This window comes from Aulonocara stuartgranti (assembly GCF_965226115.1).
Source record: "Aulonocara stuartgranti genome assembly, chromosome: 19".
Classification (NCBI taxonomy): domain Eukaryota; kingdom Metazoa; phylum Chordata; class Actinopteri; order Cichliformes; family Cichlidae; genus Aulonocara; species Aulonocara stuartgranti.
The window spans coordinates 17,555,458-17,578,923 of record NC_138955.1 but is presented as its reverse complement, the minus strand read 5'-3'; the positions used below and the strand labels follow the sequence as shown (position 1 = coordinate 17,578,923).

Genomic DNA, 23,466 nt, shown 5'->3' with positions numbered 1-23,466 from the left:
GGTGGCTTTGGCTACAATGTAGCTTGCCATCACCAGTGTCATAGCTGGACTGACCATCGGGCATACCGGGCATTTGCCCGGTGGGCCGCTGGCGATTTTTTGTTTTTATGGGCCGATGGATTTTTTTATTTTTTTTTTTAGGAAGGGTATATATAATGAAAGGTGTTGGATTGGCCAATTGGTCATGATCGACTCTGGGCTGGACCAATTACAGCCGAGGAGGCCGGATGCACCCTCTCCCTTGTTTAGCAATCATGTGATTTTCGCGCATTGCATGCCGGGAACTCGTGGCAAAACAATCCAAGTACCGCATCAAATGCAAGCATTTGCAGCACCGCAAAACGTTCATTCTCCGGTTCCAATGCCTTCTTGTTTTTTCTTTGACGCACAAAAAGGAATGTACAAAAACAAAAGGAGAACAATGCCGGTCCGTACAAAGACAGACTCGACGAAAAGACAAAGAAAAGATACAAGGAAAAAATCAAAGGAGTGAAAGGGTTAGACCCTTACGAGCACACAGAGTGGACAAAAGACGTTAGCGTGCTGCCCAACTTTCACCACGCTCATATTTATAATTATACGGTTCTTGGAGTGAGTGCATGCACTCATGAAGTTTAGTAAATTCAGGTCACTGCAACAAGCCCAGGTACAGTTTACCGACGGATGAGTACAGGACCTTGAAATGCACCGTGTAGAAAGAAAGACCATCGTACGAACAAAGGTAAGTTTACTAGTCTCACAAATCGTCGTCATACATACACATTCGTTAACCGTTTATTAATATAACCTTTGAGCTCAACGGTAATTAATTAGTAGTGGAAATAATTTCTGGTAGCATTACAGAAATGTAGCAGTGACAATAATATTGTATGCTGTAATCGTACTGGACAATTAGTGATACAAAACAACTGTTTTATCCTGTGAATAAAAGTATATATTTTTGTCAATGTACCATGGTAATAACAGAAGCGAAACGCAATATTGTGTCAGGACAATTCACTATTTATGCACAATAAACACAATAAACAAAGGAGCATAGCGCAACAATTTCTGTTCAGCGCCAAACTTGCTTGTAACCTATATCACCAATTATGTTAAGAAAAATGACGTATTAACTACTACAAAACTCTGACCTTTGAGGGAATGCTTGGAGCAGACTAACATGTGAGCTGGAGTGTTCTGAGACGTTATATTTGGTATATCCAGACCATCCGTCGGCTCTTACTTCGGAAACATGGCTTAAAAAATTTCTCTTCAACGACGTAATCCGATAAAAAAAAAAACGATCTCTTTACCCGTCGGCTTCCCGTGGCTGTCATGCGACCGGCTATTGCAGTTAATAATACAACAGCTTCTTGCCATTTTTTGGGTTTCTTTTTATCGCTGTGTAACTGAGTTCAATTGAAAGCCTGCATGCGCTAGTACCTCTTGCCACAAGTTCCCAGAATCCTTTGCGGTTTTACCCCTGAATGATGTCACATTTTCAATTTTTATCCTGGTGGGCCGGTCTCTAGTCAAAATGCCCGGGCCGATTTTTTGTCCCAGTCCAGCCTTGACCAGTGTGTGAATGGGTGGCTGACTGGATGTGTAAAGTGCTTTGGGGTCCTTAAGGACTAGTAAGGCAAGCCATTTACCATTTAATTTTTTTTATCCTGTTTTACGTGCAGTATAAGTTACAAAAAGCCAGGGCCAAAAAATGACATGGCAAATGAAATATATTCATTTGTTTTCTAGTGTTTTTGTTGGTAAGTTTGGAGCCAAAGTAACAAAAGGAAAATGTAACACAGGATTGTCTGTGAAGGTTCTCAGTCATCCAGGTCATCGTAGTCAAAGGAGCACCGGGATGTCATGCTTGGAGAGTTTTCACCAAGCATGACATCCCAGTGCCATTTCAGACCCAGCAACACGCTCAGAAAAAAACTGGTTCACCCGAAAGACAAAACTCCAAAACACAGACTTAACAATGTGGTGTATGCTGTACAGTGCAGCGAGGAATGCCCAGACCTCTACATTGGAGAGACCAAACAGCCACTTCACAAACGCATGGCACAACACAGAAGAGCCACCTCCACAGGACAAGACTCACCACTCCATCTGCATCTAAAGGACAAAGGTCACTCTTTCAAGGATGCCAATGTTCACATTTTGGACAGAGAGGACAGATGGTTTGAAAGAGGAGTGAAAGAAGCCATCTATGTCCACTGTGAGCGACCATCTTTGAACAGAGGCGGTGGTTTACGACATCAACTGTCTGCAATCTATAATCCAGTCCAGAACGGAAGAAACGCAGCTGGGACAAATCTGACATAATGAGATGAGGGAAGGTAAAACTAGATATATTGACGTAGGATGCAGACTATCAAAAATAGACAGGAAATATGACACATACACACCACCACCATCCTCTCACTCCTGCAACCCTGGATCTAAAAAGGTCAGGGAGGGTGTTAAAATGAAAATTGATTTGCAATAACTGAAAATCATTTTGTGAATTTTTTTCTGCACTTCTAGTATCTACAGAAGGCGAAAGCAGGTCTCAGGAAAACCTCTTAGAAAACTAAATGTGTAAATCCAAAGTGAAGGTGAATCAAAATGAAGGAATATAAAGATATTTTCAGGCCATGTAAAATCCAGTAATAAATCTTTAGATGTATTGTATTACCCTGTGTTCAAAAGCTGCAAACTGCATTTTCTAAAATCTCACTAAAAGCAGTTAGCTGTTCTAACAAATGTCTTTTTCTGTCAGTGTTGGGAAGGTTACTTTTAAAATGTATTCCATTACAGAATACAGAATACATGCCCCAAAATGTATTCTGTAACCTATTCCGTTACGTTACTCAATGACAGTAACGTATTCTGAATACTTTGGATTACTTAATATATTGTGGCGAGTTCAGACAAGGAGGAGACGGAGGTATCGTTTGGTCTTGCTTCCCGTGAGCTAGCCAGGGAGCACAGCCGTTTATTACATTTGCAGAAGAACACACTGCCACTAGCTAACTGCTCAGCGCGGCAACCACAACACACATAGGGCGCCCTCTGACCCCGGAAGGACACACCGTCGCATCGAGAGGGCGTCACCCGTCACCATGGCAACATACACAAAACATAACTGTACAAGCAGAACCCCGAACAGCCCTGACCCGCTACAATATTATCATGCTTTTTACAACAACGTGAATGTACTATTGCTGTGTGATTTATTACTATTACTGAAGGTCCGCGACTCCGAACTGTAGTAAAGGGACGTCTGACTAATGCTGGGCTCACACTGTGCGATTTTTGGCCCATTTTGAGCCGATTTTTGAGTCGTGCGATCGTTTTGGCGATCGGCCCGATTTTGGCCTTCATCGTGCGTCGTGCATCGTGTAGTATACGTGGGGTAACGAGAAGCGATTGACACCTCACGACCAGCTCCCGATCATCAATCGCTTGGTCGTGAGGGTGTCACCGCAGTTTGCCACACTGCGCACGCGCAAACACAAATGTCAGCGAAAAAGACGGCGTAGCACGGCAGTGCAGCGTGTGATCTGGACACAAGCGATGGAGGCACAACCTGTAGAACCATCCGAGCAGTGGCGGCTGGCCCATAGGGGGCGCTCGGGCTCCGCCCCCCCAAATGTGGAGGAGTAAAAATATATATTTTTAAAAAATTCATCAATGATAGTTTTACTATGTGTGTGCCCATATACAGCCAGGCGTATTTTAACATTTTCACCAGCTGACTCATTAAAGTTCAACCAACAAACGGTGTTTTTCTTCTTCTGGGGCGCTCGTCAAAGCGCCCTTGATATGCAGCGAAATAGCCTATCATTAAATGGTTGCCAGGGGAAAATAATAAATATTTGACCTATCAGCGTCGCTGAATTAAATGGTTTGGGGGCGCTTAAAATTGCGCCCCTGCAGAAAACGCGCGAAGATTTGCTGTTCTAGAATTTTACCTCAGTCAGTAGCCTAAGTGAGCTATAAGGTCAGAGAGAGACGATGGCAGCGGTATTGTTAACGGTTGAGGCACAGCCTCCCCCAAATTCGGTTAGATCGCTTCTAACCTACCCTTTTGCCAGAAGGACAATGGCAGAAAAACTGCAAGTTAAAGAGTTGGGACCTGACAAGCCCGAAATTCAACTAACCCAGGCAACGAAGGAGAAGTCAAAAGCATACAACAGGACTTTTTGTCGGAGTTGGTTCCAGCGCAAGTCGTGGCTGACAGGCTGTGGAACAGCTAATGCACTTTTTTGTTTCCCGTGCATACTGTTCAAAAGTGACAAGTGTGATTTGACGTGGACACAATCTGGACAAACCGACTTAAAGCACCTCTCCGAACGAATCAAGAAACATGAAAGCTCACGAGTTCATATGGACAACAGTGTAAAGCTAGCTGTGCTAGGGAAAACTAGCATAGCGGCGCAGCTAGATGATGGACATCGGATTGCTTTAAGAAGGCACAACGAAGAGGTAGATAAAAAAAAAAAAATCTGTTCATGTTCATTTTTACAAATCTATACAAATGGCCAGAATATGGTTGTTCATTTTAAATTTAAATTAAAATTGTGTTGTTTGATGTACTCATTAAATGGGTCATTTTAGTCGATATCATAAAAATTGCCCCCCCTGAGATTTTTTTCAGGAGCCGCCACTGCATCCGAGCCCTTTCGATGTGGCCTCACAAAATTATCACGACCACAACAACCGTGAAAATAGTTGGATCGACACTGCTGCTCAATCACAGCTGCCTGACCAATGTTTTTCATTAGCAATTTAGCAAAGTTGATGGTGGTGGTGTGTCTGTGTGAGTGAAAGACGGAGAGGGAGAGCGAGCGACAGAATTTCTGTTATAACCTTCATTTTTATGGACGCACAGTGTGAGCACTCAGGTCGCATCAGAGCATCGGGCCGTATAGTGTGAGACCCTGCATCGTGACCTATGAACTTCTAACCCCTACGAGTCAATCGTACAGTTTGAGCAGGAGCTGAATCGTGCGACTGAAAAAATCGCACAGTGTAAGCCCAGCATAATACGGCGGGGTCCCTGTCGGCTGGTAGCCGAAAAATAGCTCTACTTTGTTGTGTGGGTCAACTTTTCTTGCGACAGACAGAGAGAGGCGTTGAAAGGCTGCTCCAACGGAACTTGTTGTTTTCGGAGGAAAACACGAACACAGTGTACAGTCGAGTCTTAATAGCTTACTTACAACTGGGCTCGTCAGGCACTCTTCTTGGCTGCAGTGGTTATTATTATATTTACATGCTTCCAGCTCCCGTTTTTGCTCGATGACTGCTCGTACCTTTCCACTCCCCTTTTTCTCCCTCCTAGCGCTCACAGACACATAACGTGTATGGCAGTCCATTCTCCCAGCAGCACGGACTACACTGAACATGATGCTACATTCTTTAGAGCTATGCTTGTAGCATTCTGCCTGTTAGCTTAGCACAACAACAACAACAACGAAAAGGCGCTCTCTCACCCAGGAAACACACAGTCGCAGAGAGAGAGAGCGTCGCCCTGTAACCATGGCAACCGTAACGCTGCCGCCTGGAACAAAAGAACGTAGCTGTCGAACAAAACCCAAACAGTCCTGACCCGCGACAAAATGAAACAGGAAAGTACCGCAGTGTATTCCATTTATTTCAACAAAGTAACTGTATTCTGAATACCACCTTTTTAAACGGTAACTGTAACGGAATACAGTTACTCATATTTTGTATTCTAAATACGTAACGGCGGTACATGTATTCCGTTACTCCCCAACACTGTTTTCTGTGCATACTCTTGTCATATTACTTTAGTCTTCAGTTAGTTATAGACTAATAGCAAATTGTTGTGCTTGTAGACACGACCTGATTTTTCTTAAGTTGCTAAACAGCTCTACAGTAAAGTAGGAGACAAATCCAAGTCTATAAATGTTTGTTGTGATTTTCTTATTGTAAAGTTGGTTATTACAGTATTTCTTGTGCAGTTCATAAATCTCAGACACATACAAAAGCTACCACTGTGAAGAAAGACACACTAGTGTCAATAATAGAGGAAGGAAGGTACAGTATCAATCAAACTCATAGTTTCCAGTAAAAACGCACGCATGCACACACACAGAGACAATTCCACATATCCAGACAACTACATCCACTTACACAACAACAATGGTGATGGCAGCACTGTAAAATGGTCTATCACCAGATTATTGTTCATCACACGGCAGCTATGGGGATGATAGTTCTTTCTACTGAGCACAGAAAGAAATGAAAAAGAATGGACAGAAAGAAAAGGACATGTGACAGAATAGCAGGAGTTGCATCATCTGTGAATCATCCTGCATCCTGGAAAGAATTGTGCTATTGTTCATGTGCATGTGAGAGAAGGGAACAGGAAGCAAGAGAGAAAGGAAGGTAGACCAAGATAATGAGAGGCAAAAGGACAAAGGGAAGGGGAAAAGATGTAGATAAATAGTGGATATAAGCAATTTTTCTAAGTGCTGTGACCTTGGGCTTCCTGTATCTCTCCGCCTCATAGGAGAACGTTCTCATAAGTATAAGTGGATTTTTAGTTCCCTTGAAATTACATTCTTCTAAATATAATAAATCATCAAATGTATTTTGTCCAGCTCCTTTAAGTCTAATAATAAAAGTAAACAGACTCATTGCACCCTATTTTAGCTCTTTGAGTGGAATCTGGAATCTAACAATGCATGTAAAAGGTTTACCAGTTCTTTTAATAAATAACATTATCAATGTGAATTCAGATTATTTACTTGAGTGCGGCATGTTTAATGAATTGGCCGAGGAAAATGGATATGACATTATTCTGAAATTGTTTTGACATTACAAAATAGTCTAAATAAATTGTTCCAATTTGTTTTTTCCAGTTGTTTGTTGACCAACTAATCAATTAAACAACACATTTTTAGATGTACATTTATACATGTATTTACATTATGGAATTTTTGCTAGCTTTGTGTTAGCATGCTCTTTGTGTATATGATTGCAAAGTTAGCAAACCCAGTTGTAAAATTCTGATTCCTTTAAACTGTTCCCCACTATAACTGTACTGCTAAAGCAGAAGAAGAAAAGGCGTGTTAGGTTTTTTTTTCTATTGCCCGGTGTGCAGATAAGTACACTAACGCTTTACACTGAAAAATGTAATGTGATTACATGACACAATACACCAACAACTCTCCAGTAGTTAGTAGGTCACCTCAACCTAATATCACAATAGACATGCTGGTCCACTGTGTCCATTTCATGCATTGCCTCTCCAAAACATGAAATGTACACTCATGCAGAAGTTGCAGTCATCTGCAGTAACAGCAGAGGGAGATGTTCTATTTTTAAGCCAACATGAAAATAATAACGGGAAAGGGATTAATAGATTCAGACAATTAAGGCTCCTGGAATGTACTTAATATTTTTTATGCTCACTACTGACTTTGTGGCTTTAAATATATTATCTCCCCCTACTGGTAATGCAATTTCTGCATGCGTGTCCATCTCACGCTTAGGAGAGACAAAGCATGTCTTTTACACACTTTACAGTCAATTCACAGAAAGGTTTCTTCTGGTTGGCTCTTCTCTATTTTGGCTCTGATGGATGGACACCCTTATCAGGGCAGTAATCTGTTAAATTTGCCAAATTTAGAAAAACAAACAGTAAAATTATGACTCTTCTTTTAATCTCTTTTTTAATATGGATGCATCAATTTTATTACCAAGTCATGCTTCTTCTTGTTGATGATCATTCTATGAGCTTGGCAATTAAGAAGCTCAAAATTGTGAAAGTAAGCATTCCTGCTACTCTTTTTTTTTTTTTTACTATTTATTTATCTATTTAAATTGTCACAATCAAACTTAAAAATTGAATAAATAAATACTTTCTGATTAACAGAGCCCATGTTTCTCCTTTTGCTGCCCTCAGTCTGCCTCCCAACTTGCATCCTTCCTAATTTGTCACCCTCTCTGTCAACCACTGTCTTTTCATTGTTTTCTTTACTCTTCCTCTCCACTTTAGAGCTCCTTAGTAACCCTACTCTGTTTCTCCCCCTCCCTCCTCTCAGTCACAGTATGATCCCTTCTTCTCTTCTTTTCATTTTTTCTCCCCCCTACTCGTTTGCTCGCTGGCTCCTTCCCTTCATCTCTCTGCATTGCAGTATCTGTGTCAGCCATCGGCAGAATGTCTGGTGTGTGTGCATATTTGTGTGTGTGGACACTGCAGTCCTTCCTACTGTAAGCAGCTGGACAGCAACTGAGACTGATAGGAGTTGTTCAACACTCTCTTGTCTTTTCCTGTTTTTGCTTTGTTATATCTTTCAAATCGTTTACCTCCTTTTTATAATGCACTTCTTATCTTTTTTTCTGCTGCAGTATACATTCTATATTCACATTGACATTTATTCTCATTTAACTGTCTAATTCTTTTTACTCTTAACATTTGTTGAACAGACATACTGCACAAAGCCTGACAGCTCATCTCTATTAATAGAATGGACACTTTTATCACAGCTTTCACATGACCATTGCTCAGTAGGACCACCCAGAGTGCCGACCAAATGAGAATATGCATCGTTCCCCTTAGCAAACAGACAGTGATCTCACCTCCTGGTGGTAGTAGACACTGGTATCTTTGTCTTCCTCCTGCCTGGCCAACTTGCTGGGTCCTGCTTGGCCTCCTTAGAGCTACTTCTCTCATGCAGTGACTAATTAACACCCCAAAACGCCTACATTTTAACACATTGCTACATTTTCTGCCCAAGAGCAAGTTTATTGTACTGTCCTTTGTTGAAACCTGGCAGACATCTGCTATACTACTACTACTAAATGAAATGCCCTGAGGTGAGGAATTGAATTATTAATGAATAAATGTTTCTTTACTTTAAGCCGTATGCCAGAAAAGGAAATAGGAAATGTCATTATTGCAAGTCGTGGATGATTTTGAATTAATAATATATATTATTATTATTATTAAACAGATTTTCTATATTCATTGTCACTTTTTTGAGTAGCGCTCTTTCAGCTGGGACATCTTGACAATCATCTGGAAAAGCAACACCAGCTGCTTATTTCAACAACTCACCTTCTAATATCTGGATAACAGAACAGCTCGGAAAGTGTGAATAACAAGCATATTTCAATTGTTGTTGTTGTTTTTTGCCCAGTTCAGTTTAATTTACATGGAAATGTACCCCTGGGTATTTTTTAATTTTACTGTCATTAAAAGCAGTCTTTTAAACCTTTTAGTGCTCCAACTTGATGATGTTTAGCACTAAATCAAAGGAATTTCAGTCTAACTCAGAAGAGCTTTTTCCAGGACCAGCAATGAGGTTTCCAGTCACATTACACCACAATTTTAACCCAAATTCCAAATAACTGGCAAAGCCATCTTTTCATTCAGTGTTGGTCATTTGATTATCATAAGTTAAGTCATCAACATCAACAGTTGCAAATAAGCAGTATTATATGTGAGGATATGACATTTAATTAACTTAAAACAGTGCAAACACTAAAAATGTTACATTCTTACCTGTCTGCCATGTTTATTGTCAGAAAAGCAGCTTCTGCATGTTGAAGATTGGATGACTATTCAGAGTAACAATTATCCTCAGGCAAAAGTAACTACAGTGATTATTATCCTATTGTATGTTTAGTTCTTGTCTGTTAATAGCCAGGAATGGCATCAGATAGTGTCTTGACCTGACTGTTTTGCACCTTAAAATGTTTTTTGTGCAATTTGGATGGTTAGCAGGTTGAAGTTATCTTTAAATATTCAAATTGTTAGCAATCTGCTATTCTTTTCTGCTCCATCTCTCCAACACTGAAGCTAATTTCATGTCCAATTATGTGTTCATTATTTTTGAAATCCTGCTGCTTTTTGTCTCACAATCTAATACATGCAGCTGCTGAAGACCCATCAAACCCAGCTGGAGTAAATATAGCTAATGATTAATTTAGCATAGAATTCCCCCATTCCCATCTTTTTTTTTTCATGCTGCTGTTTTTTAATGACTGGCTAAGTAGTGCAGGTAGTCATTAATAAAGAAGTGAATGCATACACTACTACCTATTGATATATAGATGATAATGATGGAAAGACCTGATATGTGAGGCTGGGTCAGGTATAGGGCAAAGTCTGAAAACAGGCGTTTGCTTTTTTCTTCTTCTCATTTTAAAAATAGAAACTGTTTCTAATTCCTTGACATGGCAAGGCAGACTGTTTCTATAAAATGAAATGACCTACCACCTGCTCACATTTTGGAAATGACAGGGACGGTTAAGAGCCTGGCATTGCTGGAGCCAAGTGTAAAGTTGAAGTAAATTGGTTGGGTATTAGAGTGCAAGTCCATGTAATGACTTGCTGTAAGGATTTTAAGATATGCTGTAAAGCTCACAGCCTGCCAGTGAAGTGATGATCCCTCACCACCTCCTCTCAGTCTAAATGTTCTGGAAAGGTTGCAGATTACTCTGGTTGATGTTTATGCAGTTTAAGCTTTAAAAAAAAGGGTCTTGTAATCAAGAGTGGAAGAAAATATGTGTTTTCATGTGCCATGGGTCAAATATGCCAGATAACACAAAAAATGCACACACAGGTCATTAGTCATCGAATGCTGCAGACACTTAGACAGCATATTGTTTATAATTGGTCACAGTTTGTCTGTGGAATAAAGAAAACAATTGTGACCACTCACGAGACAAGAGAACAGTTTTGATTTAATTTGTAAGAATTGTGCCTTTCAAGGTAAAGAAAATAAGGAAAATATCAATTTATGTGGGAGAAATATGTGAAAGCCAGAGTAAGACTGAAACCAGAGGGAAGCGTCAGGAGGGCTGTGGTTTCTATGGTTTAGTAAGTCAAGAGCATATAAGACAAGAATAGTGGTGATAATAATAATAATAATAATAATAATAATAATAATAATAATATATATATTTTTTAATTTATGAGCGGCTTTCAAATCACCCAAGGACACTTTACAATAGGATAAAACACTTAGTAAAACAATGGCAGAATAAGAACAATAAAATAAAAGCACAAGATAAAATGAACAAACAGTGGATTCACAGTGAATATGCAGATTTGAAAAGATGAGTTGGGATTTAAACTGGGGGAGAGAACCAATGTTTCTTATTTCTGGGGGCAGAGAGTTCCACAGCCTGGGAGCAGAGCAGCTGAAAGCTCTGCTTCCCATGGTGGTGAGGCGGAAGGAAGGTACAGCAAGCTGGATAGAAGAAGAAGAACGAAGTGAACGGGCAGAACAAGTGGTGGTTAACAGGTCAGAAAGGAGGAGCGAGGTTATGAATGGCCTTGAAGGTGAGCAGAAGAAGTTTGAAAATTATCCGGAATTTCACAGGGAGCCAGTGAAATTCCTGAAGAACAGGGGTGATGTGCTGGTAGGAGGGTGTTCTGGTGATAATGCGAGCAGTAGAGTTCTGAACCAGTTGAAGCTTATGGAGGGATTTTTGGGGGAGGGCATGCAAAAGAGAATTGCAGTAGTCAATACGGGAGGTAACAAGACTATGGACAAGAATGGATGTAGACTGGGTGGAAAGAGAAGGAAGCAATCTTTTAATGTTACGTAGATGGAAGTAGGCAGAGTGGGTGAGATTATTGATGTGAGATTTAAAGGAAAGTGAACTGATATGACTTATAAGATGCGGTGACTGTACAAGACCTCTGAAGGTGCCTTATGGTTTATGCCACCAAGTTATTAAGCTGATGGAGTTTCAAGCACCCCGACAACCTGCCACTGGTTTACAGTATTTCAAATCATTAATGTATATACTTTATAAAACTGCTTCGGATTTATTGTTTGTATTAATTGTGGACTTTTTGTCATAAATGTGTAGTCTTCAAGTTGAGAGAAAAGTCATGTTAGAGCAAGACTTGACTTAATCTCAATTGCTTCCGCAGTTTGTTCTTCTCATGACTTGGTCTTCATATTCCAGATTTGCTTAAATGTAAGCTCTCAACCCAATATCACAGTGAAGTGTTAAACAGACATGCTGGTCCAACATGTCCATTTCACACGTTGCCACACTTATTGCCTTGTTGAGCTATGTTCTGATGTTGTGTCTGTAAGTGGGTGCTGCAAACTCTTGCAGCAATTTAGCAAATTTACATTTGCCCAACAAAAATATTTTATCATTAGGTCTTAAGTAATGCTTGCTTATATGCCATTAAAGTGTTATGATCTGATTGGGCAGGAAAATAGATTCATGCAGCAGATGTGAAATGAACTGCTATGGTCTCATATTAAGAAACTGCTAACTCACTGTAGCATCAGATAACATTACCCTTGACAATAGACTGTGTGTTCTGATGTCTGATGCTGAACACGGAGCTGTGAGCTGTGGGATTGCAGAGCATCTGAACTTCTCTGGGTATATGGATCTCTTCCTGCTATAGCCAATGTTTTCTCTCTGCATGTCAAGTCACTACAAGACTTCAAATAAAAACTGACAACAACGTGAAAAATTCAAGACTTTATCCTATTATGTTCTTATCTTTCCAGTCAGTGTTGTCAGGCCATGCTTTTAAATTAGTTTGGGGATAATCTGTAGTTGTTCTGCCTGTTATGGACTGGCTTGATGGTTGATAAATGGAGACAAGTGAACAACACATAATGTTACAGATCTGATCGACACAAAAACTGTTGCTTGTAGACACATTCATGAAAATTTGTTCTTAACCTACCAGAGCCCTCTCTGGAATTCCTATCAGTCAGTCATTCTTTGTCGACATCCATTTCGCTCAGTTTTCCAATCCTTTTATCCCAAATGTTCTATAAACCTGGGGAACCATCTGTATTGGTTCTATTCATCAATCATTGCAACCTTCTCTGTATCCCAATCCTTCCACTGTAGCTCGTCTTCCCCCTGTCAGTCAAGGCCTATTGTATGTGCAGACAGGCAGCTAGACAGATCGGTAAAGTGTTCAATTCATCTATCATTCAATCACTATCCACTTCTACATTCTCTGACTTGAATCTGCAAAAGAACTTTTTTCCTGAAACAGAATAAATGTCACTAAGACTTGGGGATCCATCTCTCAGTTGGCTAACAACTCATCATTTCAAGTCAGAGGTTTCTAAATTAGAGTTCTAAAAAAATACTTATACCAATTATAAATATTCTTTATGACATGGAAAATGACCAAACATGTTAGTGACAAAAATTTTGCTTAAACAAGTTAAGTTTGTAGCTGTGATAGGGTCCAGGCCCCCAGTGAACCTTAATTGGAAAAGTGGAAGAGGATAAATGGATGGAAGTTTAACCCTTTAAGACCTACCATAGAACCAAGTCTGCCAGAGCTTATATTATATTTTTACATGCTGTGGAGCCATTTTTGGGAGCATTTCAAGTTGCTATACATCAATACAACCATTATAGCCCAGATTTTAATAATATGTATTCATTAAGTGCATAGTAATTACATAAATTGCAAAAAAGTGCAATAAACTACAAAAAAATTGAAAATCGTTTTTGATTTTTTGACATATATTTGTAGTTAGAGAAATTTAAGAGTCTTATCCCTCAAAACTGTAAATACAAAAAAGTTGCACAAAATAGTTTCCCACCACAGGAAAATTATTTTGAGTGTCTTCATAGTTTTATTTTTGAAATACACCAATATTTTTACACTGCAGGAAAAACGAAAATAAATATTATACTGCAAATTTGCAAAAAAGCAGCATATGCATCAAAATAAAATATTTCCAGCAGTGCAATATGAGTCCTAAGCATCCCAGAAACGATACAGAAAGTCATAAAGTCAAAGATAACTTTTAAAAAGAGCAGTATAGGCCCTGAGGCCCTGATCGCAAAAAAGACTACATTACCGCGAAAATGACGTCACTTCCGGTTTCGGGCAGGTAATGGCGGAAATGCAAAAGTTCGCGCTGACGTCTATTCCAACGTAGGAAGTGTTATGAACAGCTGATCAGATCGGTAAAGCGTGTTTCTGGAATATTATGTTTTTGTTCCTGCAAGCGCTTTTTATGCAGTTTTTGCAAAGCTTTATGTGGAAGGAAACCGTGACCTAGGACAAGCTGATGGCATCAGATGTAAGTACAACTCCTCCGGTTTCATATGCAAAAAAAATTTTTGCGCTAGCTTACGTGGTTGCAGTGCTACTGGGATTTAAAAATAGTTACGCATAACAGAGCGTTCCCGCTCCGATCGGCTCTAAAGGGTTAATGAGTCTGATCATATGAGCTCTTGTTGTCGTTTCTAGAAATGGCAGTGCTGGTATAAGGATTGTGTTAGGTCATAAAAATCCTTTTGGATTTTAAGATTTTTAAGAACTTTGAGGAACTTGAACTTAAGAAGATCAATCATGTTAACTTTAGGAATTGCTTGAAATTCTTCTCCTATCACAGAAATTGCGTAAAAAGGCACTGATATTTTTTTGTTTTCTTTTTAATGGAACTGATAGTTCCCAGATGATGGACTTGGTGATTTGTTACTTTACAGAATCAATAACACTAATGTGTCTAACCCCCCCATTTACTCAAAAATGAAAGCAAATTTGAAGTAATGAATGGAATGTTATTTTGATTCTGGATTATCACAAATTCCAAAAAAAAAGGGGGGGGGGGGAACTGGTCTATGCTCAAATGTTACTATCTGCTCTCTCACCCACCCAAAAATACACAAAGTGTGGTATATCCAATTACTCTAAGTGTCTGCTGTGGTCTGACTTCACTAACATAGGACTTTGCTGCTGCAACTGTATTGGTCCCATTGAGCTAGATAAAATCCATCAGTTCACCCACTGTAACTGAAATGGATTGCGTCTATTTTCACCAGCTCTCTTGACACATTGTGCAGTGTAATCTGACAAATAGGCTTTCATTTCAAAAAAATACTTCAACCTTAAAACCTTAAAAACAAACATACCAAAAGTAATGGGGTGTTGTGAGATGTGGTAATAGTCGAGAGTTTTCTGCAAGATTGTAATTGTGTCTCACAGTGTTTTGTCACATTTCTCTTCTCTCTGTGTTTGCAGGAGACAACTTCAGGGGGAATAGTGGAAAGCTAAAGCACCTTGGGCTAACAGAGACTCATACGTTTTACAGGAAATAGACTTGGGGGAAAGAATGGGGTGAAACTCTACCTTGTCAACATATCTTAACACTTCCTTTTAATGAACTTAATCTGCCTCGCTTTTTGCTTTCTGTTCACAAGGATATACCGTCACAGCGAGGTGGGCCGATGTGTTTGTTAAACAGACCCAAGAGCAGATACTGCAGGAGACGGAACTCAATTTGAACCCAAAACAAACCTTTATTTGGGCTGATGGCAGACGCACACATGAAAACTAAGGTGAAAATGATACAAACGCTAAACTGAGAAACTGGCTATGAAACTGGTGAAAACTAAATACAAACAAGGGTTAATCAGGGGGAGTGGAAACACATGAGGAAACAGCTGACACAAATGAACCTAACGACATCACAGGGGAAGTGAACCTAAACACAATGACAAAGAAGAAGACAAAGAAACCAGGAAACACTGAGAAAATAAAATAATCAAAGAATAAAACTAAAATACACAAAACGCTGGGTCAAAAACCTGTGACATATCCATCCATTATTATTATTATTATTATTATTATTATTTACTGTATCTTGCATTATGTATGCATTTTTAAAACATCAAAAATAGGAGCTTGATCAGTCTCATACTGTCAAGTAAATATATTGTATTATTTTAAGATGGGTTATATATTCTTTTAGATCTTTGGTCAGCTATGACAACTGGACTGGAGTGCATTAGTGGAAAACACACCATAAATTAGGCTACATATCTAAATGCAATGTTAGGCAATGTTAAGCTATATCTGCCGGTTTATAAGCACTCAAAAAACTCATTGAGAGCGATGGGTTTAGAAGTGCATGTAATTCTGAGTCTGGGTTAGTAGTTTGGAAACTTGAGCCTTCAGTTCTACTGGTCCAAGGTCGAGGAAATGGGGCTTCAGTCATGAATACATACCTCAACACAAGGAAAATTGTAAAGCAGATGAAAGAAAGCACTTAAATCCAGAGTCAGATGTTGCTACCATCTGCCTTCAGCCTGTCAGTGACTCACTGTCACATGTCACAGACAAGCCGATCATTCACACAGCATTTTATTCCTCAAACCAATTTCAAAAGACGATGGTGCAGAAACACCCTGACTGAGAGCTAAGAGTAAGGGGGAACAACACAGGAGCTTTATTAGAGAAAAGAATAGGTTATACATATGCTTAGCAGACACGACCAACTTGTCATCAGTTAAAGTTCAAAGCAGTTAATCACATCTCTCTCCTGGTCTTTTCCTCCTTCCTTGCTATCTCTTTTTCTCTGGCTTCCTTTCTAAAGGTTATTGAGAGGAGACAACACAGAGGAGACTCTCGACAGCAATTTCAGTCTAGTATCTTCATTTATCTTCATTTAATATTACATTAATTATACATTAATTATAACTTTTAATTGTAATTAGCATAGGAGAGACTTAAAAACTATCTGTTGTAATAATTCATGTTTGCTCATTAGAAAGATGTGAACTTTGCTCCAGGAAACTGCCCTCCAATTAAAGACAGACCCCAATGGATGGATGGTTTACCAAAACACTGGAGACTGCTATCTGTTTGCCTCTGAAAGAACTGGATAATTACTTTCCAGTAAGACAGGTGGAAAAAATTATGGCCTTGAAAGCTGCCTTTTTTTCCAACCATCTAAAATAAGTTCCTCAAAAAACTTTTGGACCTTGAGGAAATCAAAGTTCATTATTTCTTTGTAATCAACACTGGAGTGGTTCTTGCACTTTCGCTGCATTAGAGATGCAATTGAAGATGGAAAAGGTTAAGCCAGTTGGTGTCCTAACAACAACAACTCGAGAAGAGAAGAATCTCAAATACCAAGTTCATATTATAAGTTTCTCACCATATTTTTCATACTTGCATCGTGGTCACGTTTTGAAAGCTGAACTGCCAGCACACTTGTCTCGATATTGAATATTTACAGAAATATGAGTTCATGGGAGAGAGTATAAACTGCAGAGGCAGAAAGAGATCATCTGAAAATCAGCTGTTTGTGATGATGTTGCTATGACTCACTCAAGTTGCCTTCAAAACCCTTTTTATATTTTGTTGTATTACATATACCAAAACACACCCAGCACGCCCCTGCGGGCGGTTTATCCTTCAAGCTCGGGTCCTCTACCAGATGCCTGGGAGCTTGAGGGTCCTGCGCAGTATCTTAGCTGTTCCCAGGACTGCGCTCTTCTGGACAGAGATCTCCGATGTTATTCCCGGGATCTGCTGGAGCCATTCGACTAGCTTGGGAGTCACCGCACCTAGTGCTCCGATTACCACGGGGACCACCGTTACCTTCCCCTCCACATCCTCTCGAGCTCTTCTCTGAGCCCTTGGTATTTCTCCAGCTTCTCGTGTTCCTTCTTCCTGATATTGCTGTCATTCGGAACCGCTACATCGATCACTACGGCCGTCTTCTTCTGTTTGTCTACCACCACTATGTCCGGTTGGTTAGCCACCACCATTTTGTCCGTCTGTATCTGGAAGTCCCACAGGATCTTAGCTCGGTCATTCTCCACCACCCTTGGGGGCATCTCCCATTTTGACCTCGGGACTTCCAGGTTGTACTCGGCACAGATGTTCCTGTACACTATGCCGGCCACTTGGTTATGGCGTTCCATGTATGCCTTGCCTGCTAGCATCTTGCACCCTGCTGTTATGTGCTGGATTGTCTCTGGGGCATCTTTACACAGCCTGCACCTGGGGTCTTGCCTGGTGTGATAGACCCCAGCCTCTATGGATCTTGTGCTCAGAGCTTGTTCTTGTGCTGCCATGATTAGTGCCTCTGTGCTGTCTTTCAGTCCAGCTTTGTCCAGCCACTGGTAGGATTTCTGGATATCAGCCACCCCCTCTATCTGCCGGTGGTACATACCGTGCAGGGGCCTGTCCTTCCATGATGGTTCCTCGTCTCCCTCCTCTTTCTTGGGTTTCTGCTGCCTTAGGTATTCACTGAGCACTCGGTCAGTGTATATATATATATATATATATATATATATATATATATATATATATATATATATATATATATATATATATTAGGGGTGCAACGATATTCGTATCGATATTGAACCGTTCGATACAGTGCTTTCAGTTCGGTACGCATATGTATCGAACAATACAAAATTTTTTATTTATTTTATCAACTTTCCTTCTGACGATGCTGTCTGTGTTGAGCGCTCAGTGAATCTGCGTTCGACTACTCCGCCTAGGCTCGACAGTGCAGCCTAGGCGGAGTTGTCATGTTTCGGCCGTGTGGCAGGCAGAATGAGGACCCAAATTGCAAACTCACAGACACGGGGGATAAACTCAAAATGCAGCTTTATTGCTGATAAGTGATAAACAATAACGATGATACAAAAGCAATACAAAACTACACTAAACTGGGAAAAGCTAAAGTAACATATACCGGAAGACACGGGGAGAACCACACACGGCATGAGGGAGAACGCGACGCCGAACAGAGGAAGACGCAGACAGAAATACACAGAGGGTTAACGAGGAAAGTGGGAACACACGGGGAACACAGGTGACACAGATAACCATAACGAGACAGGGCGGGGTGAACATAACGCTGACGGGTACAGGCACAGAGGTTCAGACAGGAGGAGAGAGAGCACGGGGAGAACGCAGACATAACGGGCTGGGGAAAACATAGAATAAAGCACAAAGAGAGACGAGGGCTCATAAATACACAGAGGGGCACACAGGGGGTAAGAGTCACGAAGGGAAAACACATAAGGAACAACGTAACAGATCAACCCAGGAAGCATGGCCTAAATAAAGAACAAAATACAAAAATACATGAAAACTAAGAATACTGGGCCCACATGGCCCAGGACCATGACAGGAGTAGTCGAACGCAGATTCACTGAGCGCTCAACACAGACAGCATCGTCAGAAGGAAGAGCGCAGGGCAAGCTAGCGAGACAGAAGTTAAGCTCTCCTTGCAACATGGACCTCCCCCACCCTCATTCAGATCTGGCTTTTGGAATTATTTTGGTTTTCATGTGACGTATGACCCTGAAGGTAAGCGAATCATGGACTAAAGTAAAACAGTATGTTGGATGTGCCATGCAATGCTCAATTACATGGGTGGGAGCTAGTGTGTTAGCGCAGTTAGCTCGTTAACGTGTTGGCCGTCTAGCCCCATGCACGGGGCGATCGGCGGTAGCTCGTTAACGGAGATTTGCCATGTTGTGGCGTTAAGGTCATTTCAACGAGATTAACCTGAAAGCACTAGTGGGAACACAACGAATATGACTGCACATTTACGCCGACATCATCCTAGTGCAAAGACAAGTGGAAGCAGAAAAAAAACAAGCAAGCATGCTACTAACTTTAGCCGAGTCATTTAGACAGCTGTTAGCACATGATTCTCCTTATGTGTTTAATATGCTGCTGAAAATATAGCCCAGAAGAAGCGGATAGTATAGCTTTTATTTTGGAAAGAGACATTTCTCTGTAATAAACTCTCTTTTCCAAAGATGAGTGATTCCTCAATCAGATACAGGGCTCGCAATATCGCTAGCGATTTTTTTAGTCGGGCTACCAAAATCTATCTCTGCCCTGCCCGTCGGGCTATTGTAGGAAGGAAAAATATGTCAATGCTTTTGCATTCTTTCAGAAATGTAGCTGGGTAATTATGTCATTGGCATCGGTGAGCCACTGTCAATATGTGACATATTGAAATCGCGTTTGAATTTGCGCTTGTTTTTTTTGCTTTCACTTTGCAATCGCGCGAACTGTGTATAGAGAGCGACAGCACTGATCTGTGAGTGATGATAATTTGTGCACCAATTCCTCTGACATTGTCTTATTAATTGGTAGCTTACTATGCAAACATGACAAGTGAAATCTCCCGCAGCAAGCTTAAACATGTGAGAGGTTGATCACGCAGAGAATCGCTGAGCTTATGTGAGTGCGTGTGTAAAAGCAGCAGTATATATATTTTAGTTCTGCTGAGCCAAATAAGACAGGTCAGGGTGAAGAACCCAACACGGAGAAGTTATGACAAATCAGACTATAAGGCAAAAAGAAAGTGCAGCTTTATGGTTTCATGGACAAAAGAATTTCTGTGGCTGCAATATGACGAGCTAAATAACCAGGGCTGCACATAAGTGGTCCGCAGGTGCGCATTCGCTGTCAAAATAAAAAACACGCACAAGGGTTAGGGTTAAATTTAAAAACTGTACTTTTGAGTTAAAATATATATTTATAATTTTAATAAATGACAAATTAAAAATGCATGAACATTTTTTTTGTATCGAAAAAATATCGAATATATATATATATATATATATATATATATATATATATATATATAGATAGATATATATATATATATATATATATATATATATATATATATATAGATAGATATATATAGATATATATAGATATATATATAGAGAGATATATCTAGATATATCTAGATCTATATCTAGATAGATCTAGATCTAGATATATATCTATATATAGATCCTGTGGATCCTGTGGGACTTCCAGATACAGACGGACAAAATGGTGGTGGCTAACCAACCGGACATAGTGGTGGTAGACAAACAGAAGAAGACGGCCGTAGTGATCGATGTAGCGGTTCCGAATGACAGCAATATCAGGAAGAAGGAACACGAGAAGCTGGAGAAATACCAAGGGCTCAGAGAAGAGCTCGAGAGGATGTGGAGGGTGAAGGTAACGGTGGTCCCCGTGGTAATCGGAGCACTAGGTGCGGTGACTCCCAAGATAGGCGAGTGGCTCCAGCAGATCCCGGGAACAACATCGGAGATCTCTGTCCAGAAGAGCGCAGTCCTGGGAACAGCTAAGATACTGCGCAGGACCCTCAAGCTCCCAGGCCTCTGGTAGAGGACCCGAGCTTGAAGGATAAACCGCCCGCAGGGGCGTGCTGGGTGTTGTTATATATAGAGAGAGATAGATATAGATATATCTTATATTATATTATCAAATGACAAATGACAACCCCACAGAAATAAAATGATTACTGAACTGTAGTTCTTACCTCTTTCAGCTTTACATCATTTCTGGGATGCCAAAGAAGAGTTTTCTTCTTTGGCATCCACTGAAGACTCCACTGTAGGACAATTAAGTCAGCATGGCCACTGAAGGTGACTATTTTCATGTTGGAACAAATCACTGAATACCTCTCATTCTTTGGGAGACTATAATAAAAATAAAAATAAAAGTTACCCTATGTCTGCTGGATATATTCAGCCAATTGAAGCAGTTTGATTTGGTGCATTATCCTGATATTAGAAGTCATTTGAGGCCTAAATAAAAGCAACTGGTCAACAGTCATATGGAGGAACTCCACACACTGGGAGACTACCAGCAGCAGGAGCCTGGGCAGGTTGATTCACTAAGTCACAGGTTTGTTTTCCCAGTCTTGAGCTGTCCAGCTTAAGTGAGCTTGTTCGCACTGTAGCCTCAGATTTCCTTTTTTTGGCTGACAGTTGCAGGTCTACAGCTAACAAAAAGATTTGTTTTTCTCTCTAGAGGCTGATGTGATGACAAGCCAAGAGATCAGCAGTTTCAGACATAGCCTACTCGATCAGCCCGTCTGACACCAACAATCGGGGCACTTTCAAAGTCACTGAGAAATCACATTTTTCCCATTTGGAAGGATAAGTTGAACATTAAATGAAGTTTATAAATGTATTTTCATGATTTTAAAATTTCGTTTCTTGCTTGGTTCAAATAATTGTGTCTTTTATTTAGCCAAGTCAAATTGTCACTGAGTTTCAAAATGCCATTTCAAAAATTTATATATCAATATTTACATGTGGACCTCACAAGATGTAATACGAATGAATAGAGATCAAAACTGAAAAGAGAGGCTGGCTGATCGGTTCTTTTGTTGAGTCTCTTTCTCTTTTGGCTGCAGACCTCATGCGGCTAAACTCTGAGAAGCGAGGAGAGGAATAAAATCAAGATTAGGATTAACATCCAGCAGCAAGACCCCATGTAGGCAGATTCAAGAAATAATAGAAAGAAGGGAGGGTGGAAGAGATTTATAGTTGGTATTGAATATGCATGAATATCAGTAGCTCCGGACACTTGCACATGGACAGGGCAGCCTGATATTCTAGAAAGCAAGAAGAATTATGTATGACTGGGCTGAGCAGAATATCCCTGAAGTATGACTGTGCATGGCTCTCACCTTTTCTGCCTGTCTGATGTTTATTTAAACATGGTTCCCGGGCATATCGAGTCATACAGCCTCTTAACGTCCAGCTCAGTCACGTTCTCTTCACCTTACTTTATCTCTCTCTGTCACTTTCTTCTACATAATTCAGGGCACTTGACTGCTTGAGCAGGAATGAGAATGTGATTGAAAGGGTCACCTCCTTAAATCTGCAATTTCTAAAAGGAAATCTGTGTTTTCCATGCGATGGGTGCCAGAGGTTAACAGTTATTGGCAAGAGCTGCATAGCATCTGGGATGCCACCAGTGATGTTAAAGGAATATCAATGTGATGCTATGTTGTTCCAGTTATAAATAAAGCTCACAGACAGGGATGGATCCACTTTTTGAATCCTCACTTGTCATCATATTAAATTGTTACTTTAGCAGACAAAACACAAGGAGAACGCATAAAAATGAGGTGGAAGGTTTACTTATTTAACATCCATCCATTCGCTTCCGCTTATCCTTTTCAGGGTCGCTGGAGCCTATCCCAGCTGTCATAGGGCGAGAGGCAGGGTACACCCTGGACAGGTCGCCAGTCTGTCGCAGGGCCAACACACAGGGACAGACAACCATTCACACTCACATTCACTCGCACATTCACACCTAGTGACAATTTGGATTATCCAATTAACCTATCCCCACAAGCTGCATGTCTTTGGACGGTGGGAGGAAGCCGGAGTACCTGGAGGGAACCCACGCAAACACGGGGAGAACATGCAAACTCCACACAGAAAGACCCCGGCCTGCTGGTGGAATTGAACTCAGGACCTTCTTGCTGTGAGGCAACAGTGCTAACCACCGTGCCACCGTGCTGCCCAGCTTACTTATTTAACATTCAGTAAATATTAAATTAATGCAAAGCATGTGCTAGTTAGACATTGTGACTAAAACAAACCATGACCAATGTACATTTTTTAAGACTCATATTGATATCTGGTGAATTGGTGAATATCAGATTTAGGGCGACTGTGGCTCAGGGGGTTGGGAAGCGTATCTGTAACCGGAAGGTCGCCGGTTCGATCCCCGGGCTCTCTGTCCTGGTCGTTGTGTCCTTGGGCAAGACACTTTACTCTACTGCCTACTGGTGTTGGCCAGAGGGGCCGATGGCGCGATATGGCAGCCTCGCTTCTGTCAGCCTGCCCCAGGGCAGCTGTGGCTACAACCGTAGCTTGCCTCCACCAGTGTGTGAATGTGAGAGTGAATGAATA

General features: G+C 40.6%; 2 protein-coding genes across 4 annotated transcripts in view; both read right to left on the bottom strand.

The window, feature by feature from the left end:
- Positions 1 to 17,982, bottom strand: part of LOC309695823 (uncharacterized protein) — a 232,739-nt gene extending 214,757 nt beyond the window's left edge. The window contains exon 1 of the mRNA XM_082516735.1: positions 17,611 to 17,982. Within this exon, the coding sequence (XP_082372861.1) occupies positions 17,611 to 17,925 (315 nt within the window). The 5' untranslated portion in view covers positions 17,926 to 17,982. The remainder of the gene's footprint in view (positions 1 to 17,610) is intronic.
- LOC309695819 (uncharacterized protein) overlaps positions 1 to 23,466 on the bottom strand; it is a 79,922-nt gene that overhangs the window by 43,608 nt on the left and 12,848 nt on the right. For 2 of the 3 annotated variants that reach the window (XM_082516727.1, XM_082516730.1), the window contains exon 1: positions 5,190 to 6,641. The gene's annotated coding sequence lies outside the window, so the exon portion shown is untranslated. Of the gene's footprint in view, positions 1 to 5,189; positions 6,642 to 23,466 lie in introns of those variants that run through there. The other variant, XM_082516728.1, reaches the window with a different exon arrangement.